This window comes from Dipodomys merriami, unplaced genomic scaffold (genome assembly GCF_024711535.1).
Source record: "Dipodomys merriami isolate MVZ:Mamm:240054 unplaced genomic scaffold, mDipMer1.0.p SCAF_8, whole genome shotgun sequence".
In the NCBI taxonomy this organism is placed as follows: domain Eukaryota; kingdom Metazoa; phylum Chordata; class Mammalia; order Rodentia; family Heteromyidae; genus Dipodomys; species Dipodomys merriami.
The window spans coordinates 10,882,695-10,906,415 of NW_027206401.1; the positions used below are offsets into that span (position 1 = coordinate 10,882,695).

The 23,721-nt window shown below is 51.7% G+C and overlaps 1 protein-coding gene across 3 annotated transcripts in view; it reads right to left on the reverse strand.

Annotated features, from left to right (window-relative positions):
- Window positions 1-917: 917 nt before the first annotated feature.
- Window positions 918-23,721, reverse strand: part of Akap12 (A-kinase anchoring protein 12) — a 71,410-nt gene continuing 48,606 nt past the window's right edge. Inside the window, exons 1-3 of one of the 3 annotated variants that reach the window (XM_070010597.1) lie at window positions 22,219-22,336; window positions 5,229-10,167; window positions 918-3,621 (exon numbers count right to left, since the gene is read on the reverse strand). In XM_070010597.1, the coding sequence (XP_069866698.1) occupies window positions 5,237-10,167; window positions 22,219-22,243 (4,956 nt within the window). In that variant the 5' untranslated portion in view covers window positions 22,244-22,336 and the 3' untranslated portion in view covers window positions 918-3,621; window positions 5,229-5,236. Of the gene's footprint in view, window positions 3,622-5,228; window positions 10,168-15,648; window positions 15,755-22,218; window positions 22,337-23,721 lie in introns of those variants that run through there. The other 2 variants (XM_070010596.1, XM_070010595.1) reach the window with 2 other exon arrangements.

A 23,721-nucleotide genomic window follows, 5' to 3' on the forward strand; every position in this document is an offset into this window, starting at 1 on the left:
CATTAAACAAGTCATGATTATTCACCCCAAACCCCCATGATAGCAACCTCCAAGTACTGTTTCCTGAGCCAAAGCCTAAGCCAAGTCTCAGCTTTCTCAGATGTTTATTATCCTAATAAAGGGTGCATGCCGGACGCAGTGAGGGATTTGGCAGGGAGGAGGGGCTGCATCTGTGTGAGTTCTCTGCCAGGTGTGCTTCCTCCGCATTCCACAGGGATGAGGATTTACGGGACATTGGTGTTATGTGCGTGTTCCAATCTCTTTCCATCCAGGAATCCTTGGAGTGCTTGCATGGCTTTTTATTCCCCACCCATCCACCACCACCCACCTCCTGACATGGTGGCCAAGATCTTCAGGTCCTCCTAGCTCAGTTTCCTAAGTGCTGGATTAGAGACTGGGACACCGTGTCGTTCTTGTAGAGTTGAAGAGACGTTCTAAACTCCAGGCCTTGTTATTGGTGCCATTTCAGAGGCAGTTTCTGTGCCTATCCCAAAACCATATAAATCTGTGTTTATATTTAGAAGGCCAGCCAGAGGCTTAAGGAAATTCTAACTAAGAGAGCCAGGTCAAATGGTTACAGATCTGGACACACACACACACACACACACACACACACACACCCTTTCATCCATTCATTACACACACACACACACACACACACACACACACACACACACACACACACACACACACACACACACACACACACACACACACACACACACACACACACACACACACACACACACACACACACACACACACACCCTTTCATCCATTCATTCTACACTTCCGTGATACTCAGGGACTGACATAAGAAAGTTCCTCATCTAAAATGTGTGCTAGAGTATGGACATGAAGAGAAAAGCAACATAGCCCCGACCAAGGTAAAACCACAGGAATAAAAGTCCATGGCATTTAATTAGATTGTATTTTATTTAATGAAAATTTGCCCCCAAACAACTAGGAATCAAATATCGTCTTGGAGTAGAGGTAACTGCTAAGCTTGAAGCTTACATTGAAGGCTAAAAATTTGTAGCTCCTGTCTAATCTGGTAGTTCCAAACATCAAAGAAAAATATTGGAACAAAATATGTACACAGAGAGGCAACTCATGGGTACCATTGAAGCAATTACAAGTAGCAAGAGTTTACAAGTTTTGGTTTTCTGCTCTAATGTACCATGGCTCCAACTGTTTTGCCAAAAATAGCAAAATGAGGCACTTGCTCCACCTTCTACCCTTTGCATGTGATCATGTTCAACAGCAGCATTAGAATTAAAGAACAGTATTGCAGGCTACCATTGGCCTTCTTCTTGTTAAGAAAAAGAAAATGCTAAACAGACCTGGATATAGAGTAGCCAAGCAATCTAGGGCACATTAGGTAGCAGTATAAAATGTCATCAAGGAATTGATAGTGACAGCCAGTCAGTTTGGCCCCGTGTGGGAAAAGACAAATGCACATGTTTGATCCATTCAAAACCGCTGTGCTCTCTTCCTGCCAGAGAGAGGAAATGGGCCCATAGAAATTCCTCACAAACCCCTCCGCATTTCCAGTACTTTTATTGATCTTCAAAAAACATTGGCACCAGCTCTTGGACCAGAGGACAGTAAACCTGTTCATGTTTAATAGTTACGCACAGGTGAGCTGAGCGGAATGAGATATAACTGTATTGTGGTCCTAGCCACTTGGGAGGCTGAAGTGGGATCAATTGAATCCCCAAGTTCAAGACCAGCCTGGGTAACATAGTAAGATTCCTCCCCAACCCCCACCTCAAAAAAGTAATTATGCGAGGCTGGGAAGGTGGCTCAGTGGTAGAGCACTTGCCTTGCACGCCTGGGTTCGATTCCTCAGCACCACATAAGCAAAAAAAAAGAAAAAAGCCGGAAGTGGCGCAGTGGCTCAAGTGGTAGAGCGCTAGCCTTGAGCTGAAGAGCTGAGGGACAGCGCCCTGGCCCAGAGTTCAGGCCTCACAACCAGACCCCCCCTCATCCCCCCCCAAAAAGTAATTATGCATAGTTGAGAATATTTGAGAATAATTTCACAAAAGCATATATTGTCCAACTATAAGACCAAACAGCGAATTCAGGCCCCACGACCGGACCCCCCCCCAAAAAAAAGAATTAACTGGCAGCCAAAACATAAATTCTCAAACTGGAGTACTAAAATTAAGTCAGATTTAAGTGCATTTTCCAGGCTAGTTCTATGTGCAAAAAAGTAAAATCTTATATATAAGGTGACAAGCTTGTTCTTTGGTATTTTTTTTTGTCAGACAAGATTCTTTATGTACAAAAATGGATCCTCAGGTCAACATTTTTAAAAACTGTTCATCATCTTTTAGGCAAAGCAGTTCTACAAATTTCCTTTTCACAACATTTGTCATTGTTTGAAATAAAAAATATTAAAACTCTAAAGAAGGCCTCTTTTGGGGGGGAAGGAAGTTGGCAGAGCGGGAGCAGAAATGTCCATCTAAAAAAAGCCTCTGTTTATTTTAGCAAATACATCTCTGCCGTGTAAACATTTGGCTCAAACCAGTGTTCACCTACCACCCTCACTGGTCTTCTCCCAGTGAATACACAGCCTCATAAAGTCAGCAAATCTAAGAGAAGCAAATATTTTATTTAAATCAGTTGTCCAATCACAGTTTATCCAAATGAACATAATGTGCAACAATGTTCGGCAAGAAGGACATAAGTACACAAGACACCAGCCACGTCTACCAAAATAGCATCTATAAAGAAAGGACTCGCTGTGCCACATGTAGATCCAGTCTAGACTACAAAAGTAGAATCAAAAATGTACAAAGTCAGTTCTTTCTGCATGACATGAAAAATGTTGCACTGGTCTGCTAAGGTAAGAATTAGCACACTCGTCTGTTCAAACCACTGTAACACCATCTCAGAGAAGAAATTTATCTTGCCCTTGAAAACAAACTTTCCAACTTTTGCTAGACTAGAAAGGGGGAGGCGGGAAATTCACAGTAACTAAAAGAATCATTCTGTATGTTTGCAAATGCGTTTTATTTATTTTTTTCAGCTCACTGCATAGAAGAAAGCGGCCAATTTCAGAGGCATGGATCTAAGCATTAGTGAATGTTGAAAATAAGAATTGTACCTTCTCATCAGGAATGTGATTTCTTGGGAGCTGCGTTTGTGTGGACGGTAAGTGAAGCCTGGTGTTTCCCCAGGCTTCCATAGCTACGTGTCTGCTGTGTATCCTGGGATACAAAAGGTCTGTGCTCTAGGGCACACGTGAAACATGGAGGCAAAAAATATACAATGGATGAGATGGAAGGAGGAGGACTTAAAATATACGCATAAATACATAAAGCACGATACTCCAGTTTGAGAAGTAGAGCTAGGTATTGTTCCAGGTTAAGAACTGAGCCCCTTACATCAGAACTATGAAATGCTATCAAGGGGGAAAGAGGAGATGGTCTTGGAAACAAGAAACGTTAGACGGCTGTAAGCTCCTGATGAAGCCTCAGGATTGTCAGGGGCGATGGAGGATGGCCCTGCTCTCCATTTCTCAAAGTTCTGAAATAATGGTCTTGAGTCTCAGCAGCATTTTCTTCCACTACTTGTCTTCACATTCTGGTCTTGGCAAATGTACAATGGGTTTCCCTGTAAAAGGAAGTCCAACAAAGAGTCAGGAAAATTCTCTCTTGGTTCCTCATTTACTAATAGAATAGCTGTATGAGTGAACAGCACAAACCATGGGCAGCCGGGTGCCGGTGGCTCACACCTGCAATCCTAGCTACTCAGGAGGCTGAGAGCTGAGGATCTCTGTTCAAAGCCTAGGAAAGTCTGGAAGCCTTTTATCACCAATTAACCAGAAGCGAAAGGTGCAGTTTAAGTGGTAAAGTGCTAGGCTTGAGTAGAAAAGCCAAGTAAGAACACAAGGGTCTTGAGTTCAAACCCAGGATCAGAAAAATAAAAGGAAAGGAAAAACTATCCCTAAAAAAACACATTTTAGGGGCTGGGAAGGTGGCTCAGTGGTAGAGTGCTTGCCTTGCATGCATGAGGCCCTGGGTTCGATTCCTCAGCACCACATAAGCAAAAAAGAAAAAAGCCGGAAGTGGCGCTGTGGCTCAAGTGGTAGAGCGCTAGCCTTGAGCTGAAGAGCTGAGGGGCAGTGCCCAGGCCCAGAGTTCAGGCCCCATGACCAGACCCAAAAAACAAACAAAACACACACACAGTTTAAGCCCATCAAAAAAAGAAAGGAAGCCAAGCACTGGTGGCTCACACCTGTAATCCTAGCTACTCAGGAGGCTAAGATCTGAGGATCATGGCTGGAAGCAGCCTGGGCAATAAAGTTGTGCTAGTGGCATGTATTTATCACCCTAATGGAACAGGAAGGTAGGAGTTTCTAAGCCAGCCTGGGCAGAAAAGTCTTCAAGACTCCATCTCTACTAACTAGCAAAAAGCTAGGCTAGAAATGACTCAAGTAGTAGGGTATCAGTGGAGCAAGCAAACCAAGAAAGTCTGAGTTTCTTTAACTTAAATTTAACTTAGTTTAACTAGCATTCCCATAAAAATTTTATTCCCCCTTAAAGCTGTTTTTTAAATACCTATAAATTTCAGTCTGATATAAACTTGACTCTAGCTGAATAATGATAAGTAATCCTGAATAACACACACCCCTTTATTTTGTAAAGCAGTGTCACAAAGGGTAAAATTAAGCCATTATCTTCATGACACTAATAAGACAGCTGTGCATGTGTGTGTGTCCTGGGGCTTGAACTCAGTGCTCAGGCCTTGTCCCTAAGCTTTTTTTTTTTTTTTTTTGGCAGGTCATGGGACTTGAACCCTGAGCCTGGGTGCTGTCCCTCAGCAGATCAGCTCAAGGCTAGCACTCTACCACTTTTGAGTCACAGCCCCATTTCCAGCTTTTTCTGTTTATGTGGTGCTAAGGAATCGAACCCAGGGCCTCACGCATGTGAGGCCAGCACTCTACCACTGGAGCCACAGCTCCAGTTCCAACATTATGGTGCTTAATTACAGATAATACTCAAAGACTTTCCTGCCTGCGTTGGCTTCAAACCTCAATGCTTTGATCTCAGCCTCCTAAGTAGCTAGGACTACAGGCATAAGCCACCAGGTGCCTGGCAAAAATCATAATTACTGAAAAAACAATCCTACTTATTTAAAACAATTCTTTTCTAACAAATACATCACGGAAGGCATGCAAGAGGGAAAAATGACTTTAGAAGCAAAGGAAGCTGACTTACCCACTGTCTTAGCATTCTGTAAGTTCAGATTTCGCTGGCTCTCTCTCTGGTTTTTGCATCTCCTCTTCTTTGGGGGTTGTGATCTCCTTATCAGATTCACTGTGCCCTTTTCCTTCCTGGAATCCTGGCTCCTGGGCAGGCTCCTCCTCTGTGACTTTCGGTCCATTGGTATCGGAGGACTCTTTGGCTAAGCCTCCAGAGACCTCGGCATCTGCGGGGGCTGAGATTTGGGCTTCCAGGTGTGCATCTCCTTTCTTGTTTTCTTTGGGTTCCGATGGTGGCTTTTCTATTCTCTCTCTTAACTCGTGGAGACCTTCGTCAGACACAGCCTTTGCCCTGCTCCCATCTCCATCCGCCTCTGATGGAGGGACCACCTCGTCAAGCTGCTGGCCACCGACACCAGAACTTTCCATGCCAATTGGCGAGATCTTTTCAGACATTTCACTCACATCTTTGGAAAGTGCGGGTCCCACTGTAGTTGGCTCAGACTCCTCGTGGGCTGCAAGGGTTTGGGTTTCATCCTGGACAGGGGCCTGCTCTTCAGCTGCTGCTTCTGCTTGTAGGGACAAAACCTGTGTCTGTGAATCAGAGGTAATCATGTCCACGGCCGTCTCTTCCTTGTGAATGAACTGGTCAACTGCTGTCTGAATTACATTTTGGATGATCTTACTGCTCTCAGACTCAAGTTCAGCCTTAAGATCTCCCTCAGAAGACACACTGGCATGGTCTTCCTGCCAACTAACCTGCTCATCACCTCCATCTGCTGCCTGCCCTGTCTGGGGACCGCTTCCCTCTCTCTCTAAGCCTTTTTCATGACTGGTCAGTAGAACTGGTATGGACATTGCCTGAGTCTCAGGCTCTGCAGAAACATCATCGCCTTCTAACTGAGGGGCCTGGTCTTCTTCTCCAACAGACTTCTCTGCTGGGACTACAGGTGCACCTGCAGACTGCAAAGTTTCACCTGCTTCTGAAACCTTAGTTTCTTCTAAGACCTCCTCCACCACCTCTACCACCTCCTCCACTGCTCCAGCGGTTAGAGGTGCTGATGCTCCACAGCCTTCAACTTCAACCTCGTGGGCCTGGCGAGGAGGAGATGGGCTTCTATCAGGACTGCTGGTCTGGGGCGTGTCCACTGTGGAAACCACTTCTTCACTTCGGGGAGCCGCTGCTTTGGGCGCGGGTTCTTGCTCACTCTCTTGCAGGGGCTGTGCTTCGGCAGGATCCTCCCGGCCTGCCTGAGCTTCCGCCTCTCTCTCCTGCAGGCCTGGCTGCTGGAGTTCAAGAGCATCATCCATCTGACAGCCTGCCTCCGCAGCCGCCTCTCCATCAGGGGCCACGTCAGGAGCCTTTTCCGGGCTCTCCGCTCCGTCGGTGCGGGTAGACACTTCGTGTCCCTCACCCCACGGCCCATCCTCTTTGGCTTCTTCATCGGGCATCTGGCCAACCTCTTGACACACCTCAGTCTTCGACACAACGGGTCCAGCTTCCCCCAACAGCTCTCCTTGGGTACGTTCTAGAACAGTCTCTGCTTCTGCTGGTTCTTTCTTCTCTTCCTGGGTTTGGCAACTAGAAGGTGCTGGAGGAGCCTCTTGCTGGGCAGGACTCGGCTCCTCTTCTGCGGCCTGTGACTGGGTACGGGAAGCCAGGGCTGTGTCTCCGGGGGCTCCCAGGACCTCGTCCTGCTGCACGCTATCTCCGGCTTCGAACTCGGCCACGGGCGTGCTTCCGTCTGTCTCGCTGTCGGTCAGGGTTTCGGCCGAGTCGGGAGGGATGGCCGGCGGCGCCCCCATCGTCTCCTGGGGCTGTGGCTCGGCTGAGGCTTGGGCCGGCGCCCCGCTGCCAGCCTCCTCGGCCTCTCCACTCCCCGGGGCACCGAGGTCAGCTTCCGTGTCCTGGACCGTCTCCTCCAACGCCCCCTGCTCCGGCCCCCCCATCGCTGGTGTGGGGGGCTCCTCCTGCGGCGCGGTCTGCACCCCGTCGAGGGGCCCACGGGTGTCCGCGGGCTCCGCCTCCCCTCTCACTTTTTCAGCCACGGCCTGGAGGACGGCGCGCGTGCGCCGCTCCTGCTCCCCGGCGTCGGCCGCGGCGCCCTCCGCCTCCCGGACCGGGGTGGCCTCCTCGGCGGTGCGGGGCGAGTCGGTGAGCTGGGACACGGCCGACACCATCTCCGTGGTCTCTTCCGCCCCCGACGGCTCCGTGGCTTCCTCGGCACACAGGGCCTCGGGGGGATCGGCCGCGATCACGGCTTCCGCCGAGGTGAAGTCCGCGTCGCTGGGGACCGGCTCATCGCCGGGGCGGGGAGCCGCGGGGGTCTCTCCGGCTTCGACGGATGCTCCCATCACCTCCCCGGACGGGGGTCCGGCTTCGTCCTCCTCTGCCGGCTCGGGGGGCTGAGTCACCGAAGCGGAGATCCAGGACGGAGAGCGTTCCTCCAGATCGGCCACGGCCCGCGCGCCGTCGATCACGGCCACCGTCACGGTGTGCACCAGGCTCTGGCTCACCTCCTCCGACACGTACAGGTCCACCTGCGGGCCGTACTGCTGCGCAGGCGCGCTGGGCGCGCCGGGCTCCGCCCCCGGCCTAGACTCCGCCCCCTGGCCGCCCTGCGCGAGCTGGGCTTCCAGCTTCTCCCTTTCCACCGCGTCGTACTCGGCCAAGGGCACCACGGCGGGGACATCGCCGTCGTCCTCGGTGGCCTCCGCCGGGCCTGCGGCCTCCTCCGCGGGGCCGGCTTCTCGCTTCCCATCGGACCTTTTCTTCCGCCGTCCAGGAATGAACTTCTTAATGGAAGCCCAAGACTCTTCCCTTCCCGGTTCCAGGTCGGAAGCGGAAGCGGAAGTTTCCAGGCCGCCGTCGTCGGTTTTCTCTTCCAGCTTGGACTTGGATTTCTTCCTCGGGGTGACCAGCCTCTTGAAGGACTCCCAGGTGGACACGCCCTCGCCCTCCGAGGGGCTGCCGGCCGGCTCGGGCGAGGAGCTGCCCTGCTGCGCGGGCTCGGGCGGCTCGGGGCCCGCGTCGGCGCCCGGCTCCCGGCCCGCCTCCCCGGCCGGCGGCGCGTCCCCCTCCTCGGAGGAGGAGGAGGCTTTCCTCGCTCTCTTCTTGGACGACCCCACGCAGATCAGCGCCTCCCAGGACACGGAGCTGTCCACCTTGCGCCGCGGCTCCTCGGGCCGCGGCTCCTCGGCGGCCCCCTTGGCGTCGTCGGGCGCCTCGGAGGCGGCGCTCTCCGTGGACGACAGCGTGGCGCTCTTCACCTTGTCCAGCTTGTCCAGCTCGTCCTCCTTGTCGCTCTCCGAGGGCCGCCGCACGCGTTTCTTGGGCGTCACCATCTTCTTGAAGGAGGCCCAGGGCGTGATGCCCTCTCTCTTCTTCTCCCCGTCGGAGGAGGTGGCTCCTTCTTCCCCCTCCGCTTCCCGGGGGCCGTCCCCGAGCGCCTTCTCCAGAGCCGCGGGCTCCTCGGGCTCCTCCGGGGAGGAGGCGGAGCTGTCCCCCGCCTTCTGCTCGTCGGCGCTGTCGGGGGACTCGGCGGGCGCGGGGCGATGCTCCCCCGACTCTTCGTCCCCTCCTCGCTTCCCCTTCGGCTTCTTCCCGGACAGCTTCTTCAAGCCAGAGCTGCTGAACAGCTTCTTCAGGGGGCTTCCCTGCGCCTTGATCCGCTCCTGCGAGGACAGGAGTTCGGCCTCACCCGCCGCGCCTTCCGGGTGTTTAGACGGTTCCTCCGGGGCCAGGTCGGCCGGGGAGGGGCGGTCGCCCTCGGGGGCGCCCGGCGTGGGCTCCGCCTCCCCGGCTCCGGCGGCGGTGGCTTCCCCCGCGGTGGCGGTGGCGGTGGCTTCCCCCTTGGTGGCGGTGGCAGTGGCTTCCCCCGCGGTGGCGGTGGCTTCCCCCTTGGTGGCGGTGGCGGTGGCTTCCCCCTTGGTGGCGGTGGCGGTGGCTTCCCCCGCGGTGGCGGTGGCGGTGGCTTCCTCTGGCGTCTCACGGGCCCAGGGTGTCCCAGGGTCTTGCACCTCGGCCATGCACGCGTGAACGTCCGCCGAGACCTCTCGGTGGCCTTCGACGTTCTCATCGAACACTTCCGAGGCCAGCGGGGCGGGTTTGTCGTGGGCAGGCCCCGGAGGCTCCGAGGGAAGCTCGGGAAGCTCCACCTTCTCGTACTCGGCGGATAATCGGGCCGCCGGGGGCTCCGGGGCCGGAGGCGGTGGAGAGGCCGCGGGCTGCCCCTGGACTCCTTCGGTATTTTCCTCTCCCTCCATATCTGGCTTCTCTGGCTCCTGTTCTCTTGGCTTCTCAGAAGCTTCCAGCTCGTCGTCCTTTGGCTTCCTGAAACTCGACTTCTTCCGCCAGCCAGCCCAGCCTTGAGTGAAGAATTTCTTAAAAGGCGATGCCGTCTCGTTGATGGGGCTGGTGGGGGAGTCTAGAGGCCTAGGAGGCTCTCTTTCTTGTGTTTCTGCTTCTCTGTTGCTTTCTTCTGCGGCTTGATCAGACTCAGCTCGTGTGGAAATTTCAGTGATGCTTTGCTCGTGCTTCGAGGGGTGCTTCAGCTCCTCGGTGGACTGCTTGAGTTCACTCTCTTTGGACGATGACCCTTCCGTCTCCACGCTGGCCTCCTGGTGGTCGCCAGCCCCATTTGAACCTTCTGCTCCTTCACCTTCCTCTTTTTGAACGGTGACTAGCTGGACAGTGTCAGATTTCTCGGTCTTATCCTTTTTCACAGTGAATTTAAAGCCAACAAACTTAAAAACCTTCTTAAATCCAACATCATTAGCTTGAGACTCGGTGGAGTGTGCTATCTCATCTAAATTGCTAGCTGAGGAAGGAATCTCTTCGATTATTTCAGGTATTTCCTCCTGCCCATCCTTTGTGGTGTCTGTGACTTCAGAGTTGGTAGCCATTTCCTTTTCTGGGTCTTTCTCTCTCACATCTTCAGAACTTCTCTGTCCAACTATTACAAGAGCAGGAAGAGAGAGGACAAAACATGATTATAGTTCAAGACAATTCAATATTTTTATTAAATATTTTTAAAACATGATCAGTTAGCATGCTCCTTTCTAACAATCAATCACAGAATAAGGTAGGGGCCATATGGCTCTTGGTAAATGTTAGGAAGTCGGTTGGTTTCTTTCTTCCAAATGACCTTCAAAAATTCAGATATGCTCTGGTCTTTTGATCTTAAAGATCAACAAATAAGTTATGCTTTGGGTACTGCATCACCAAGAGTGGGTCCACTAGATGTCTTCAATTGCAAACTGTCATAGAATTACATACCACACTGATGGCTTTCTGTTACATCCCATGGAGTTCTACATTTAACTTATACTAAACTTGTTTGCACAAACAGGTCACTGCACAATCCAAAGGACAAGGCTTGCTGGCCCCATCCTGACAGTCCAAAGAGGGACCAGCTCGTTGGAGATAGTCGGGACTAGGTCATACAGAGTACAGGAACATTTCTTTAAGCTGATAGAGGTACATGAAAGAACATATAAGCCAACTGGAAAAGACTGGCCAAACTCTGAAGCATTAAAAAAAGAAAGAGAAAAAGGAGTGAAAGACATTAATGGGTAATACCACCTCGCACTTAGAAAAAAAAATCACAAATAAGGGTGACATTAAAAAGAAATGTAAATTGACCCGGAAGTACTTCTTTGTAAAAACACAAAGAAACAGCTATCACTTCCACTGTGATCATTCTCTTTCAAATTGTAGATGTAGGAAAACATGGCTGAGGCCCCATGTGGAAGGAAAACAATAAAAGCAAGGGGAAACATTTAGTCCTGCACCAAGAAATGCTAGGTGCTGGTGGCTCACACTGTCATTGTAGCTACTCAGGCAGCTCAGATCTGAGGATCACGGTTCAAAGCCAGCCAGGACAGGAAAGTATTATTTCCAGTTAATCACCAAAAAGCTGCAAGAATCATCACTGAGGTGAGTTAACTTCAAAAAGCAACCTTACAATGGAGAAGTCTGATGTGCCATGTCAACCAACTGACCAGGTAACAGGATGTACATCATCAAGCCTCCACAGAAGGGCAGGTAAGTCCTGGGGAGGCAATCAGCAAACCCACAAGGAAGGCTCTTCTACGAAACAACGAACCTGCCCTGAAATGTCAATGGTATATGAAAGACCCCCCCCCAAAAAGCAAAACCACAAATGGATTGCCAGAAGAAACTTCTAGAAGTTCAAAGGGAGAAGATTTGGTGAATTAGGTCAACTGTACACAGATGGATGTTCCACTTTGCTATCAGTTTGGAATGCTAAAACTCATGGTGGGGGGGGCGGTAAAAAATGTGATTTAAATGAAGGAGAAGGAAGGAGGTTAACTGTGCTAATTTAGGAGCATAGAATAAACAGAGACATGCCAGGATCCTGAATTAGCTGCTCATTGGAGCAAGTGTTGATAGGAGGTTAGGAGCAAAGGCAGGGTTAGTAGAAAAGTTGGCAGGGAATTTTAGCCTATACAGCTGGCAGATGGCAGGAGAAGCTGATACAAAATGGAGTAAGAGGCTACACAACAAGGAAGGAGGACAGACAAATGGGGAAAATACATGAGTCACCAAATCTTACCAGAAACAAAGAGACCCACCAATCAGAAAGCTGTCCAATTTTCAGTTGAACCCAAGGCCGAGCTTGCTGACCAGGGCTGGCTTCCCGTGGCATCTATCACGTGCTCTCTTTCTCTGCCATGCTTCTTTTCTAATAAGTTTTTTTTTGGGGGGGGGGTCGCTCATGGGGCTTGAACTCAGGGTCTGAGCACTGTCCCTCAGCTCTTAGGCTCAAGGCTAGCAAATACCACATGAGCCACAGCGCCACTTCCGCCTTTCTGGTGGTTTATTGGAGATAAAGAGTTTCACGGACTTTCCTGCCCAGGCTGGCTTTGAACCACAATCCTCAGATCTCAGCCTCCTGAGTATCTAGGATTACAGGCATGAGACACCAGCGCCCGGCTTCTGATGAGTATTTCTATCATCTTTAGCTCATGTTTACGTCTTGCTTTAGTTATTCTCTTGCCAGACACAAGGACTAAGGTTGTTTAGCTGTCTTCAACTTTCTGGTAATGTGGGGCTGGGCAGGTGGCTCAGTGGTAGAGTGCTTGCCTAGCATGCATGAGGCCCTGGGTTCGATTCCTCAGTACCACATCAGCTGAAAAGGCTGGGAGTGGTGCTGTGGCTCAAGTGGTAGAGTGCTAGTCTTGAGCAAAGAAGCTCAGGAAGAGTGCTAGCCTTCAGCAAAGAAGCTCAGGAACCGTGCCCAGGCCCTGAGTTCAAGACCCAGGACTGGCCAAAAGCAAACAAAAATTTCTGGTAATGTATGTGGTGCATTGTCCAAGAAGCTGATTGTATCTTTTTCTTTTTTCTTTCTCTTGTGGGTTGTGGGGCTTGAACTCTGGGCCTGAGTGCTGTCGCTCAGATCTTCAGCTCAAGGCGAGTGATCTACCACTTAAGCCACAGCACCACTTCTGGTTTTCTGGTGGTTATTTGGAAACAGTCTCACAGACTTTCCTACCCAGGCTGGCTTTGAACCATGATCTTCAGATCTCAGCCTCCTGAGTAGCTAAGCCGGCTGCTGCCGGCTGAAACATATTTCCTAAATGATTCCCTTTACAAACAAACAAACAAAAACCCAGCTCACTATGAGCTCAGGGACAGCATCCAGGCCCTGAGTTCAAGCCCCACAACTGACAAAAAAAGATTATGAGTTTCAGACTTGGCTGGGCTGTAAAGTAGTGAGATCCACACACTACAGGAGGGGAAAGGGGGGGGGGGGGCGGGAATAAAGACAGAGAGAGAGGCCAAAAGATCTCCCACATGAGTTCCAGGCATGGTTGTACAGACCTATCTTAGCACTGGGAGGTTTAGGCAGGAGGATGGTGCAACCACCTTGGGCCACTTAAGTAAGATGTTGTCACAAACCAACAAACATCATTTGTGACCAACTGTAGACTTTGTATGTAACAAAGAGAAGCGACCACCCACAGGAAACAGTGAGAAGGGGCTGGGAAGGTGGCTCAGTGGTAGAGCGCTTGCCTTGCATTCCTGAGGCCCTAGGTTCAATTCCTCAGCACCACATAAGCAAAAAGAAAAAAAGCCAGAAGTGGCGCTGTGGCTCAAGTGGTAGAGCGCTAGCCTTGAGCTGAAGAGCTGAGGGACAGCGCCCAGGCCCAGAGTTCAGGCCCCATGACCAGTCCCCCCCAAAAAAACAGAAAAAACAGAGAAATAGGTTGAAGGAGAAAGAAAACCCAGATACAACTTTTTTGTCTGTTCAGAGTATCTATGAATGTTCCTAATCTTCTGCAATAAGAAAATGCTATGTTCACATGTGTTCTTACTAAAAACCAACAGGTGCTGAACAGCAGTAGCTCACCGTAACTCCTCATTCAGGAGGCTGAGAGCTGAGGATTCAGGTTCAAAGCCAGCCCAGGCAGAAAAGACATTGTTATCTCCCATTAACCACCAAAAAGCCTAAAGTCCAGCTGGCGCAAGTGGTACAATACCAGCCCTGAATGGAAAAAGCTAAGGGACAGTGTCCAGGCCCTGAATTCAAGCTTCAGTACTGGCATAAAATTATTTTTTTAAATGTTCATTTTTAAAATATTTAAAGTGAAGTACTCTTAAATATTCACATTTAAGTACACTTAAAACTAAGTGTACTTTCATGAACTATTTCTTTAAAAGTTCCTCAATTAGGGCTGGGAAGGTGGCTCAGTGGTAGAGCACTCGCCTTGCATGCCTGAGGCCCTGGGTTCGATTCCTCAGCACCACATAAGCAAAAAGAAAAAAGCCGGAAGTGGCGCTGTGGCTCAAGTGGTAGAGCGCTAGCCTTGAGCTGAAGAGCTGAGGGACAGTGCCCAGGCCCAGAGTTCAGGTCCCACGACTGGACCCCCTCTAAAAAAAAAAAGTTCCTCAATTACAAAGGCATTCTCTCCCTCTCTCTCTCTCTCTCTCTCTCTCTCTCACACACACACACACACACACACAACTAAAACACACAAACAACTATAGCTGCAAACACTTCTAATGCAACAGGGGACGTGACATTCCGTGATAAGGTGGGTGCAATTGCTGGGAGTACACTAAGGGGAACCCCAAGCCCCAGCCACCAACTCCACAACAGAACCTCAACTCCACAGAACCTCAACTCCACAGAACCTCAACACAACAGAACCTCAACACAACAGAACCTGACCTCCACCACAGAACCTCAACTCCACAGAACCTCAATACAACAGAACCTCAACACAACAGAACCTGACCTCCACCACAGAACCTGAACACAACAGAACCTCAATACAACAGAACCTCAACACAACAGAACCTGACCTCCGCCACAGAACCTGAACACAACAGAACCTGAACACAACAGAACCTCAACACAACAGAACCTCAACACAACAGAACCTCAACACAACAGAACCTGACCTCCACCACAGAACCTCAACTCCACAGAACCTGAGCACGGGCATCTCGGCCCCAGCCCTGTCAGGAAGAGGAAACGCAGGCTTTCGGCCCCAGGATGGGGAAAGCCAGGGAAGTTCACAACCTTTCTACGGCTCCTGGTCCCCTAAATCCACGTGCATTGGAAATGCCTGTTTTCTGGACTGTCTGCAGCCACGGGAGGGGCGGAAGCGGCCGACGCGCACAGTCTGCGGTGGCCGGCGCGCGCAGTCTGCGGTGACCGGCGCGGGAGCCGCGTTCCGACCCTCAGGAACCTGGAAAACTGAAAAGAAATCACACCCGGCCAACTTGGACCTACGGAATCCTAGCCCCTACTTCTGTCCGAACCTTCCAGAAGGGACCCTGCTCGGCTCTCCGGGATGGGGCCTGGCGGTTTCTGCGGGTCGCATACCCAGAGATCCGCCTCCACACCCGCCCCGAGCTCACACTGGGGTCAGGCCGGGGGTGGGGGGAATCTTCTAGAAGGCCTGGGGTGCGGGCTTGGCGGTTTCAGGAGGTTCCAACGGGCGCGGGCTCCCGCCTGTAACTCGGGCCGCCGGAGCAGGACGGACGGGAGCCAAAGCCAAGCGGGCGCAAGGCCCGGGGTTCGAGCCCAGCCACGGCACCAAAGAAAACTGTCGCGCTCCGTCCACGGCGTCCCGGGGCTCTCGGTGGTTCTGTTTTCCACCCCAAGCCAGCCCAGACCCGCACCCAGCCCTGCTCCAGGCCGGGCCGGGCCAGCCGCGGAGGGGCCGCGGCCCGGCATGCCTCGGGCAGCAGCCGGGTTGGACGCAGGCTGCGCGCGGCGGCTTGGCCCGGGGCTCACGGCCCCTCGGCGCGTCCCCGGGTCCCTCGCCGCCTCCTTCGAGGTCCGCTACCGCCACCAGGCCGGGAGGACCAGCCCCCGCCCCTCCCGCCGTCCCGGCCGAGCGCGCCGCCGCCGGGGGTGGGCGCAGCGCGGGGCGCGGCCGCCGGGGGGCGCCCGACTCACAGCAGAAGTTAGTCCACCAGGGCATGGCACGCGTCCCGGCCCGCAGGGGCAGCGCCGCCCGCCTCGCCCCGCTGCCCCATCGCCGCCGCCGCCGCCGCGCGTGAGCTGCTGCGGGCAGGAGGCCGCGGGGCAGCTGATGGGGGCGCCGGGGCCCGCCGCGCACGTCACAGAGGCCGGGCACCTGCGCCCGGCTAACTGCCAGGGAAACGGCGCCCACCCCCCACCCCGACGGGGGGGGCAGGCCCCGCCCCCATCCCACCCCCTCCATCCCAATACCCCATCCCACCCCCACCCGGAGAGGCCAGGCCCCACCCCCAGATCCACCCACCCCCACCCAGGGAGGCCAGGCCCCCCCACCCCCCTCCATCCCAATACCCCATCCCACCCCCACCCAGGGAGGCCAGGCCCCCCCACCCCCCTCCATCCCAATACCCCATCCCACCCCCACCCAGGGAGGCCAGGCCCCCCCACCCCCCTCCATCCCAATACCCCATCCCACCCCCACCCAGGGAGGCCAGGCCCCCCCACCCCCCTCCATCCCAATACCCCATCCCACCCCCACCCAGGGAGGCCAGGCCCCCCCACCCCCCTCCATCCCAATACCCCATCCCACCCCCACCCAGGGAGGCCAGGCCCCCCCACCCCCCTCCATCCCAATACCCCATCCCACCCCCACCCAGGGAGGCCAGGCCCCCCCACCCCCCTCCATCCCAATACCCCATCCCACCCCCACCCAGGAAGGCCAGGCCCCGCCAGTGTTGGGTGAAAAGCAAACTGGTGAACTGCTGCCCAAGAGAAGGGTGAGCACCCCACTGCTGGGTGACCCCGCAGATCTGAAGTCTGCAGCTCTATTTCGGGTGTCCTTGGAGGTGGATGGATCGTTTTGGCACCAGAGTGCGCCAGGCCTCCGGCCAGGCTATTTCAGAGATGGTGCCCAGTGACTCTATCTGCCAGGGTCAGCCTCCAACCCTGATCCTTGCATCTCAGCCTCCCAAGTAACTAGGATTGTGACTGTGAGCCACAGGGGGGAGGGGAGGGGGACCGCTACAGCCTCCAGCCAGAACTGCAGGTGTCACAAATTCCTGCTGCAAAGTGACTTCCTTGGAGGCAGAGCCCTCGGTCCCCGCTGGCTTCCAAACTGCTGAGCCTTCTCCAGTCACTGGGCAAGGAGGACCTTGTGGTGGCCTTGTTGGGGTTTTTTGTTTTTTTAAATGATACTCATCGATTTCTTACCACACTCTCCAGCAATCCACTCACATTGATCCAAAGGGAGTTGCAAACTTAAGTTCAAACAAACAAACAAAAGCTGCACATGGCTGTCAATGTTTATTTCATAACAGCCAAAATGTGGGTGAACCTAGGGTGTCGCTCAGGCTAAGCAAGCATTCTACCACTTGAGCTGCACCCCCAGTCCTCAGGATTTTACATTTTAGCCATGACATTATATTAGAGGGGGAGGGGGAAGGGGAGGGGGGGAGGACCCCAAAAATGGTTTTTTTTGGTTCTGAAAATAAAACTTCATTTTCAGTTTTTTTATCAGCTCCAAAAGTCATCTACCTGACATGCACAAGACTTTAAAACACAAGAAATTTTCTATAAAAACAGCATCCAGAGAGACCCCTTGTGTAGTGGCTTTTCCTCAAAGCACGCCTCTCCTGATGTGCGTAAGTTCAGCCCCCAGAGCCCAGTACATGCTCAATCTTGTGTGACGAATCCCCGAGCCAGTGTGGACGGCAGAGGGCAGTACTGGCCACGCTTTGCTGCTGTCCCGAGGGCCTACTTTTTCCTCCAGCTTCCATCAGAAACATTTCGCGGGAAGAAAAAGGGAGGGGAGCCCACACCTCAAGCTCTGTCCTTTCCTGCTCTTTATGTGCCGTGTAAACACAAAGGGCCTTCACCCCGCTTTCCACTCAGACAGTCCCCCATGGGGTCCAGTGTGTGTGGCTCTCCTCTTCCCCATTTTCTCTACTTTCTACCTATCCAGGGGTGCAGGGTACCCAAAGTATCATTCTACATTTCCCCGGCACTACATTCTACATTTCCCATCCACTGTCTACACCTGGCCGGTCAGACAGGGCAGCTTCGGTGTGCCGTGCGCACAGAGCCCAGCTTGGTAACACCCTGGGAAGCCATCAGCTGCATGAAAAGAAAAAAAAAACAAAAAACAATTCTGGTGGCTCACACCTGTAATCCTAGTTATTCAGGAGGCTTAGATCTGAGGATCACAGTTCAAAGCCAGCCAGGGCAGGAAAGTCCAAGTCCCTGAGACTCTTATCTCCCTCCAATTAAGTAGCAAAAAGCTGGAAGGGGAGGTGTCGCTCAGGTGTTAGCGTGCCAGCCTTGAGTGAAAAAGCCAAGTAAGAACATAAGACCCTGAGTTCAAGCCTCAGTGTGTACATCAAAGGGAGACAGGGGGAGGGGGAGAGGAGAAAGACAGAGATGAGGGAGAGTAACAAGACAGAGGAAGAATAATCTAGGACTTTTTTTCCCCTTTAAGGGCTTAAAAGAAGAAAATGAAGTAATATGTCCCACCATATTTTATAAAATATTAATGTTTTTATCTCTATTGTTGAGTTTCAGTGACGTCAATTTTTAGCAGTAAAAGAAAAGGCGTGCAACAAGGCCAAAGTTCTGGAGTTCCTTTTGTTCAGGTTTAGAACAATCGCGCTCTGGGTCCGCAGGCCCTGCGGGCGCTCACAAAACATCTGGAGCTAGTTAGCCCCCCTCCCCCACCCCGGTTTGTAGCACTGTCCTGGAATTGTTCCAGGAATTCTCTGCATTCTAAATCCACGCTTTATATCCGAACACTCCCAGCTCTGCCCGCGCAGGCTCACGGAGCAGGAGCCTCCACGGGAAGTTGTTCAACTGGAATTCCAACTCAGAGAAGCAATTCCTGGGCCCGCAGTGCCTGGGCTTTTGACAGTGATATGGGAAAACATCTGGGCAGACATAAAAATGTGGGTGCTGGTAGCTCACCCCAGTAATCCTAGCTACTTGGGACTGAAATCTGAGGATTGTGGTTCAAAGCCAGCCCAGGTAGAAAAGTCTATGAGACTCTAACCAGCAAAAGGCTGAAAATGGAGCTACAGCTCAATGGTAGAGCACTAGCCTTGAACAAAAAAGCTAAGAGAGACAGCATCCAGACCCTTAGCTCAAACCCCAGTAACACACACACACACACACACACACACACACACACACACACACACACACACACACACACACACACACACACACACACACACACACACACACACACACACACACACACACACACACACACACACACCCCAGAGACATTACTAAACAAATACCAGCCACTTAGGGCTTAGAAGAATGCGATCTTTAACACAGTCCTCTATGGCTTTGTTTCTTACATGCTATGAAATCTTGGGCAAATTGCCAAGCCTGAGAAAACCACTTCCATGAGGAAAGGAGGATGAGGCAGCCACCGTTTGCAGGATTTGGAAGAAAAGCAATCAGGATGTGAGAAAAGTACTTTGTAGATGTTCGGGATGCTAGCATCTTGATGTCTCAGAGGTTTCTAGAAAACTGATCTGCCTTCATCACAGACAGCAAACAGCCTCATGCAGTATGCTGTGGGGTTTTTTTCCTCTTGACAAAGGATTTGCATAGAGAAGCCCATTAAAAATCTTCTAGACCGGGCATGAATGTGGGGAGTCTCTTTCTCACCCCAGTTTACTCTAGAGATAAAGAATCATGCTATCTTGAACGCTCATAAGACTCTTGCCAAGCTTACCTAATATCAAAACTTTTTCCTAATACAAACAACAGTTCGGGGCCGGTGTGTCAATGATGTGTGGGGTAGGAAACGGCGGAGCCACCGCCTTGCGGAAGGCGCCAGTAGTAGGCCCTGAGTGCTGTCCCTTAGCTTTTTTGCTCAAGACGGGTGTACTACCCCTTGAGCCACAGCTCCATTTCTGGCTTCTTATTGGTTAATTGGAGATAAGAGTCCTGCCCCGACCCAGGATCCTCACACCTCCTAGCCAGGATTACAGGCGTGTGCCACTGATACAGGCGTGTGCCACCGCCCAGCTCCCTCTTTAATCCAGGCATCGTTTCTAGGCTCAGCGATTGCTATGGGGAGCTGGGGAGCAGCACAGGAGTAACATGTGAATGAGCGATCGTTTCTTAATGAAAGTCTGCTTCATACGTTGGCATCAGGCGTGGTGGGGGGCTGACGCTAAAGCACTCCCTCCCCAAATCCACTATACTCCAACCCTCCGCAAATCCACTACTCCCACTGGAAACCTTCCCTCTTAGGCAAGTGAGCCATCCCGAAAGCCGGAGAATCACACCACAAGACTTGATTCACAGTTCACGCCGGTTCCAAAGCCCTGGCTCCTTTGCACTCTTAAGCAATTGTTACTACATGACCACAGACTTGAAATCTTCCCAATCAGAATAACTTACAGAGAAAAAACCCACAAAAACAAAAACACTGAAATTATGTCTTCCAAGTAAGAAATATCTTCTGGCTGTTAAACGTTTGTGTAGTTTCTGATTTGCCAGGGAGAAAAAAAAAAGCCAAATCATGCCAACCAGTACCATCTGCAGCCACACTGGAATAAAGGTAAACTGCAGAAAGCTCAGGTCCAATCATTTGAGGTTGCCTTTAAAAATAGTTCCCCCAAATGCTTCGGCTCCTTACCCCACTGCGATTATTCCAACCAGAACTACTGATAAATACTGAACAAGGAATCCTTCCTTCCCATAACAAAGTCAGCTCGTGGCAAGCTGATCAATGGTGAATATAATCATCCCATTGTACACAGGGCCAGAAAAAATTCAAGAACTTTAGCTGGGCAGCCATGGTTCATAATTGTAAACCTAGCTACTCAGAAGACTAAGATCTGAGGATTTCGGTTCAAAACCAACCCCGGGCATGAGACTCTTATCTCCAATTAACCAGCAAAAAGTCAGAAGTGGAGCTGTGGCTCAAGTGGTAGAGTGTTAGCCTTGAACACAAAAGCTCACGGATAGCACCCAGGACCTGAGTTCAAACCCCAGGACTTTCAAGAAAAGAAAAAAAAAATTAAGAACTGGAAGTCACAGTGACTCAGAAAATCTGCGGGGCAGTCAGCCTAGGGCTGGACCTGTATTTACATATTGCATTCATGGAACAAACTAATGACTTGGAAGAACTAGAGTTTTATGAGGTCCCCCCCCATCATTCTGCCTATTTAATTATAATTTCTAGTTATTACCTAAAAGCCCATGCTGGCAAGTTGCAGACAGGCCAGACAGCTTGGAGGAAGACCTTTGACAGAGTTCAGGGTAAACAACCTAATCCATAGGAAGCGAGAGTTTTGGTGTGGCCAAACTTTTGCATTCATTTAAAATTCCACCAGGGGAACAAGGCTTTTCCATAGCAGTCACATTGAGAAAAGGTGTCAGTCCTAGAAAGTCCTAGAAATTCCATTCTGCACGTTTAAGAAAACACAGGGGGATGGAAAGGTGCCTTAGGGGTAGAGTGCTTGCCTAGCATGCATGAAGCCCCAGGTTCGATTCCTCAGTACCACATACACAGACAAAGCTCAAGTGGTAGGGTGCTAGCCTTGAGCAAAAGAAGCTCAGGGATAGTGCCCAGGCCCTGAGTTCAAGCCCCAGGACTGGCAAAAAGAAAAAAAGAAAACACAGGATTGGAAGCCAAGTATCTTAAATATTTAAATCAAGGATGTTCTTATAATTCTAAATTAGCAAATCAAGTTTAACAGCAGACAGGCTCCCTGGGTGCAGCTGACAACAGTCACTTTCCCAAATGGGGGAGAGTATAAACTCACCCTTAAAATTTTTTTAATAAAATGTCAGGCGCCAGTGGCTCACGCCTGTAATCCTAGCTACTCAGGAGGCTGAGATCTGAGGATCATGGTTCAAAGCCAGCCTGGGCAGGAAAGTCTGTGAGACTCTTATTTCCAATAAACCACTAGAAAACCAGAAGTGGTGCTGTGGCTCAAGTTGTAGAGTGCTCGCCTTGAGCTGAAGAGCTGAGGGACAGTGCCCAAGCCCAGAGTTCAAGCCCCACGACCGACCAAAAGAAAAACAAAAATCTTAAAAAAATAAAATAATTTTAAAAAATTACAAATCTGACATGAGTACCCATTTTTCTAGAAGCAGGCATTCACTATCACAGCTCTTACATCCAGATTCCTAGAAAGCAGTTTTTAAACTTTTTTTAAAAAATCAATGCCTAAATGGTATTGTCTGGAAGCTACCAGTATGTTCCAGTAAGTGCAGAGCCTAAATTACCAGGGCTGAAACTATTTTACTCAAAGTTCCCTCAAAGCAAGGCACAACGTCAAGAACTCCATGTCTGGAAATCGTGTTAGAGGGAGAGAGCGACTGAGCTTGCAGAAGCAAGTTGCAAATAGGTTCACCCCAGCCTGACCGCGGGTGTCCATTAAGCTGGTGGCCAGGGCTTCCCTCCACGATGCCCCCTTAAACCAAAGGATGGGGTCTCTTCCCTCTCCCTCCCTCCCCCCCCCCACAGGCAGAGATCAAATGCCCAAAGCCGCAGCGGGAGAGGCCAGGCGCTCTGGCTTTGCCTACCGGTGATGGTGATGGTCCCCAGCATGGTTTCGGGGTGCAGCAGGGCCAGCCGGGGGGCGGTGGGAAAGACCTCAGTGGAGCTGGGCGGCTCGGAGGACAGGGAGAGGGCGCAGCGCCCTGGGAAGTCCAGCGAGCAGAGTGGCGCGGCCACTTCCCGGCTAATTATAAGAGCAAGAGGCACCCCCCCTTCCCGCCCACCCCTGCCCTGCACCTCCCCGCCCTCCCCCAGTCACGTGCTCCACCCCAGGCGACAAGCCTCTGGAGCCCAGGGAGGGTGGAAATGTTGCTGAGAGAGACAGACAGACAGACTTCACCCCTGCAAGACTCCCCCCTCCTCCGACTTCTGCATGGCAAATCTTAAAAGTGAGGCAAAGAAAATAACCATCTTTGGGTTTTGTTCATAGGGTGCTGGGTGCTGGGTGCCGGGCTGCAGGCATGGTGAAGGGCTGGCTGGGTGCAGAACGCCACTTCCCTTTTCCACACCCATCGCATTGTGTGGGTTACCATCTGTTTCCTACACGGGTCCCCCAACTCTCAGGAGCGCCCTTTCCTGAACTCTTGGAGAAACTTTGTCTTGACATTTGATCCCTTTTTTGCAAGAGCAGAGATACGTCAGCATTGTATCTGTGTGTGTGTGTGTGTGTGTGTGTGTGTGTGTGTGTGTGTGTGTGTGTGTGTGTGTGTGTGTGTGTGTGTGTGTAAAGCAGCTATCACACCTCTCACGGCGCAAGCCTACAGCACGGAAATCAATCAGAACTTGTAATAAGAGTTCAGAAATGCAGCCGGCCGCAGGATTCGGGGCTTGGAGGCTCCCTAAAGACAATGATGAATGAGCCAGGGTGCTCTCTCTGCTTTGTGAAGCCAAGGTGGGGGAGGGGGAGGGGATCCATCGTGTCCCCTGGTCCCTCCTGTCTTGGCATCTTTCTCCTATTGATCATGTCACCCCTTGCCTATCTGACTCCCACAGCCCTGGCTCTTCCCCTAAGCCAACGCACCACAAAAGTGTAATGGTGATGGGGCGGGGGGAGGGAATTACTTCTTTTCTCTTCAGAAGATTCTTGTTCATTATGGAGGCTCAGAGGCAGGGGCCTCAGTGAGGACCAGAGGGGCACTGGGAACGCAAGCATCTGGATGAGAACTGTTAAGTGAAGGAACCACTGAAGCCAGGCAGAGCTGAATAACACAACACCGCATGGCTCCTTCTGGCCACCAGAGGGCGCGATTTACCGCACTCAGCCTGAGCTGAGCAAAGTCAAGGCCATTTCCGTGTGGGTCAGTGACCACCAGGATTCAATGATCTTGCACAGCTCTGCTGCCAGCACCTTCCTTTCTGTGAGTCTAAACTTTAGGAAAGACGAGCAAGAGCTGTGCTGTGGAGATGGGTGAGCAGTAAACCTTCCTGGTCATGTATCTTGGACTGCCAACATTTTTTTAAAGTAAGTATTGCCAAGTATTAGTGGCTCATACCAGTGGTCCTAACGACTCAGGAGAACTAAGGATCTT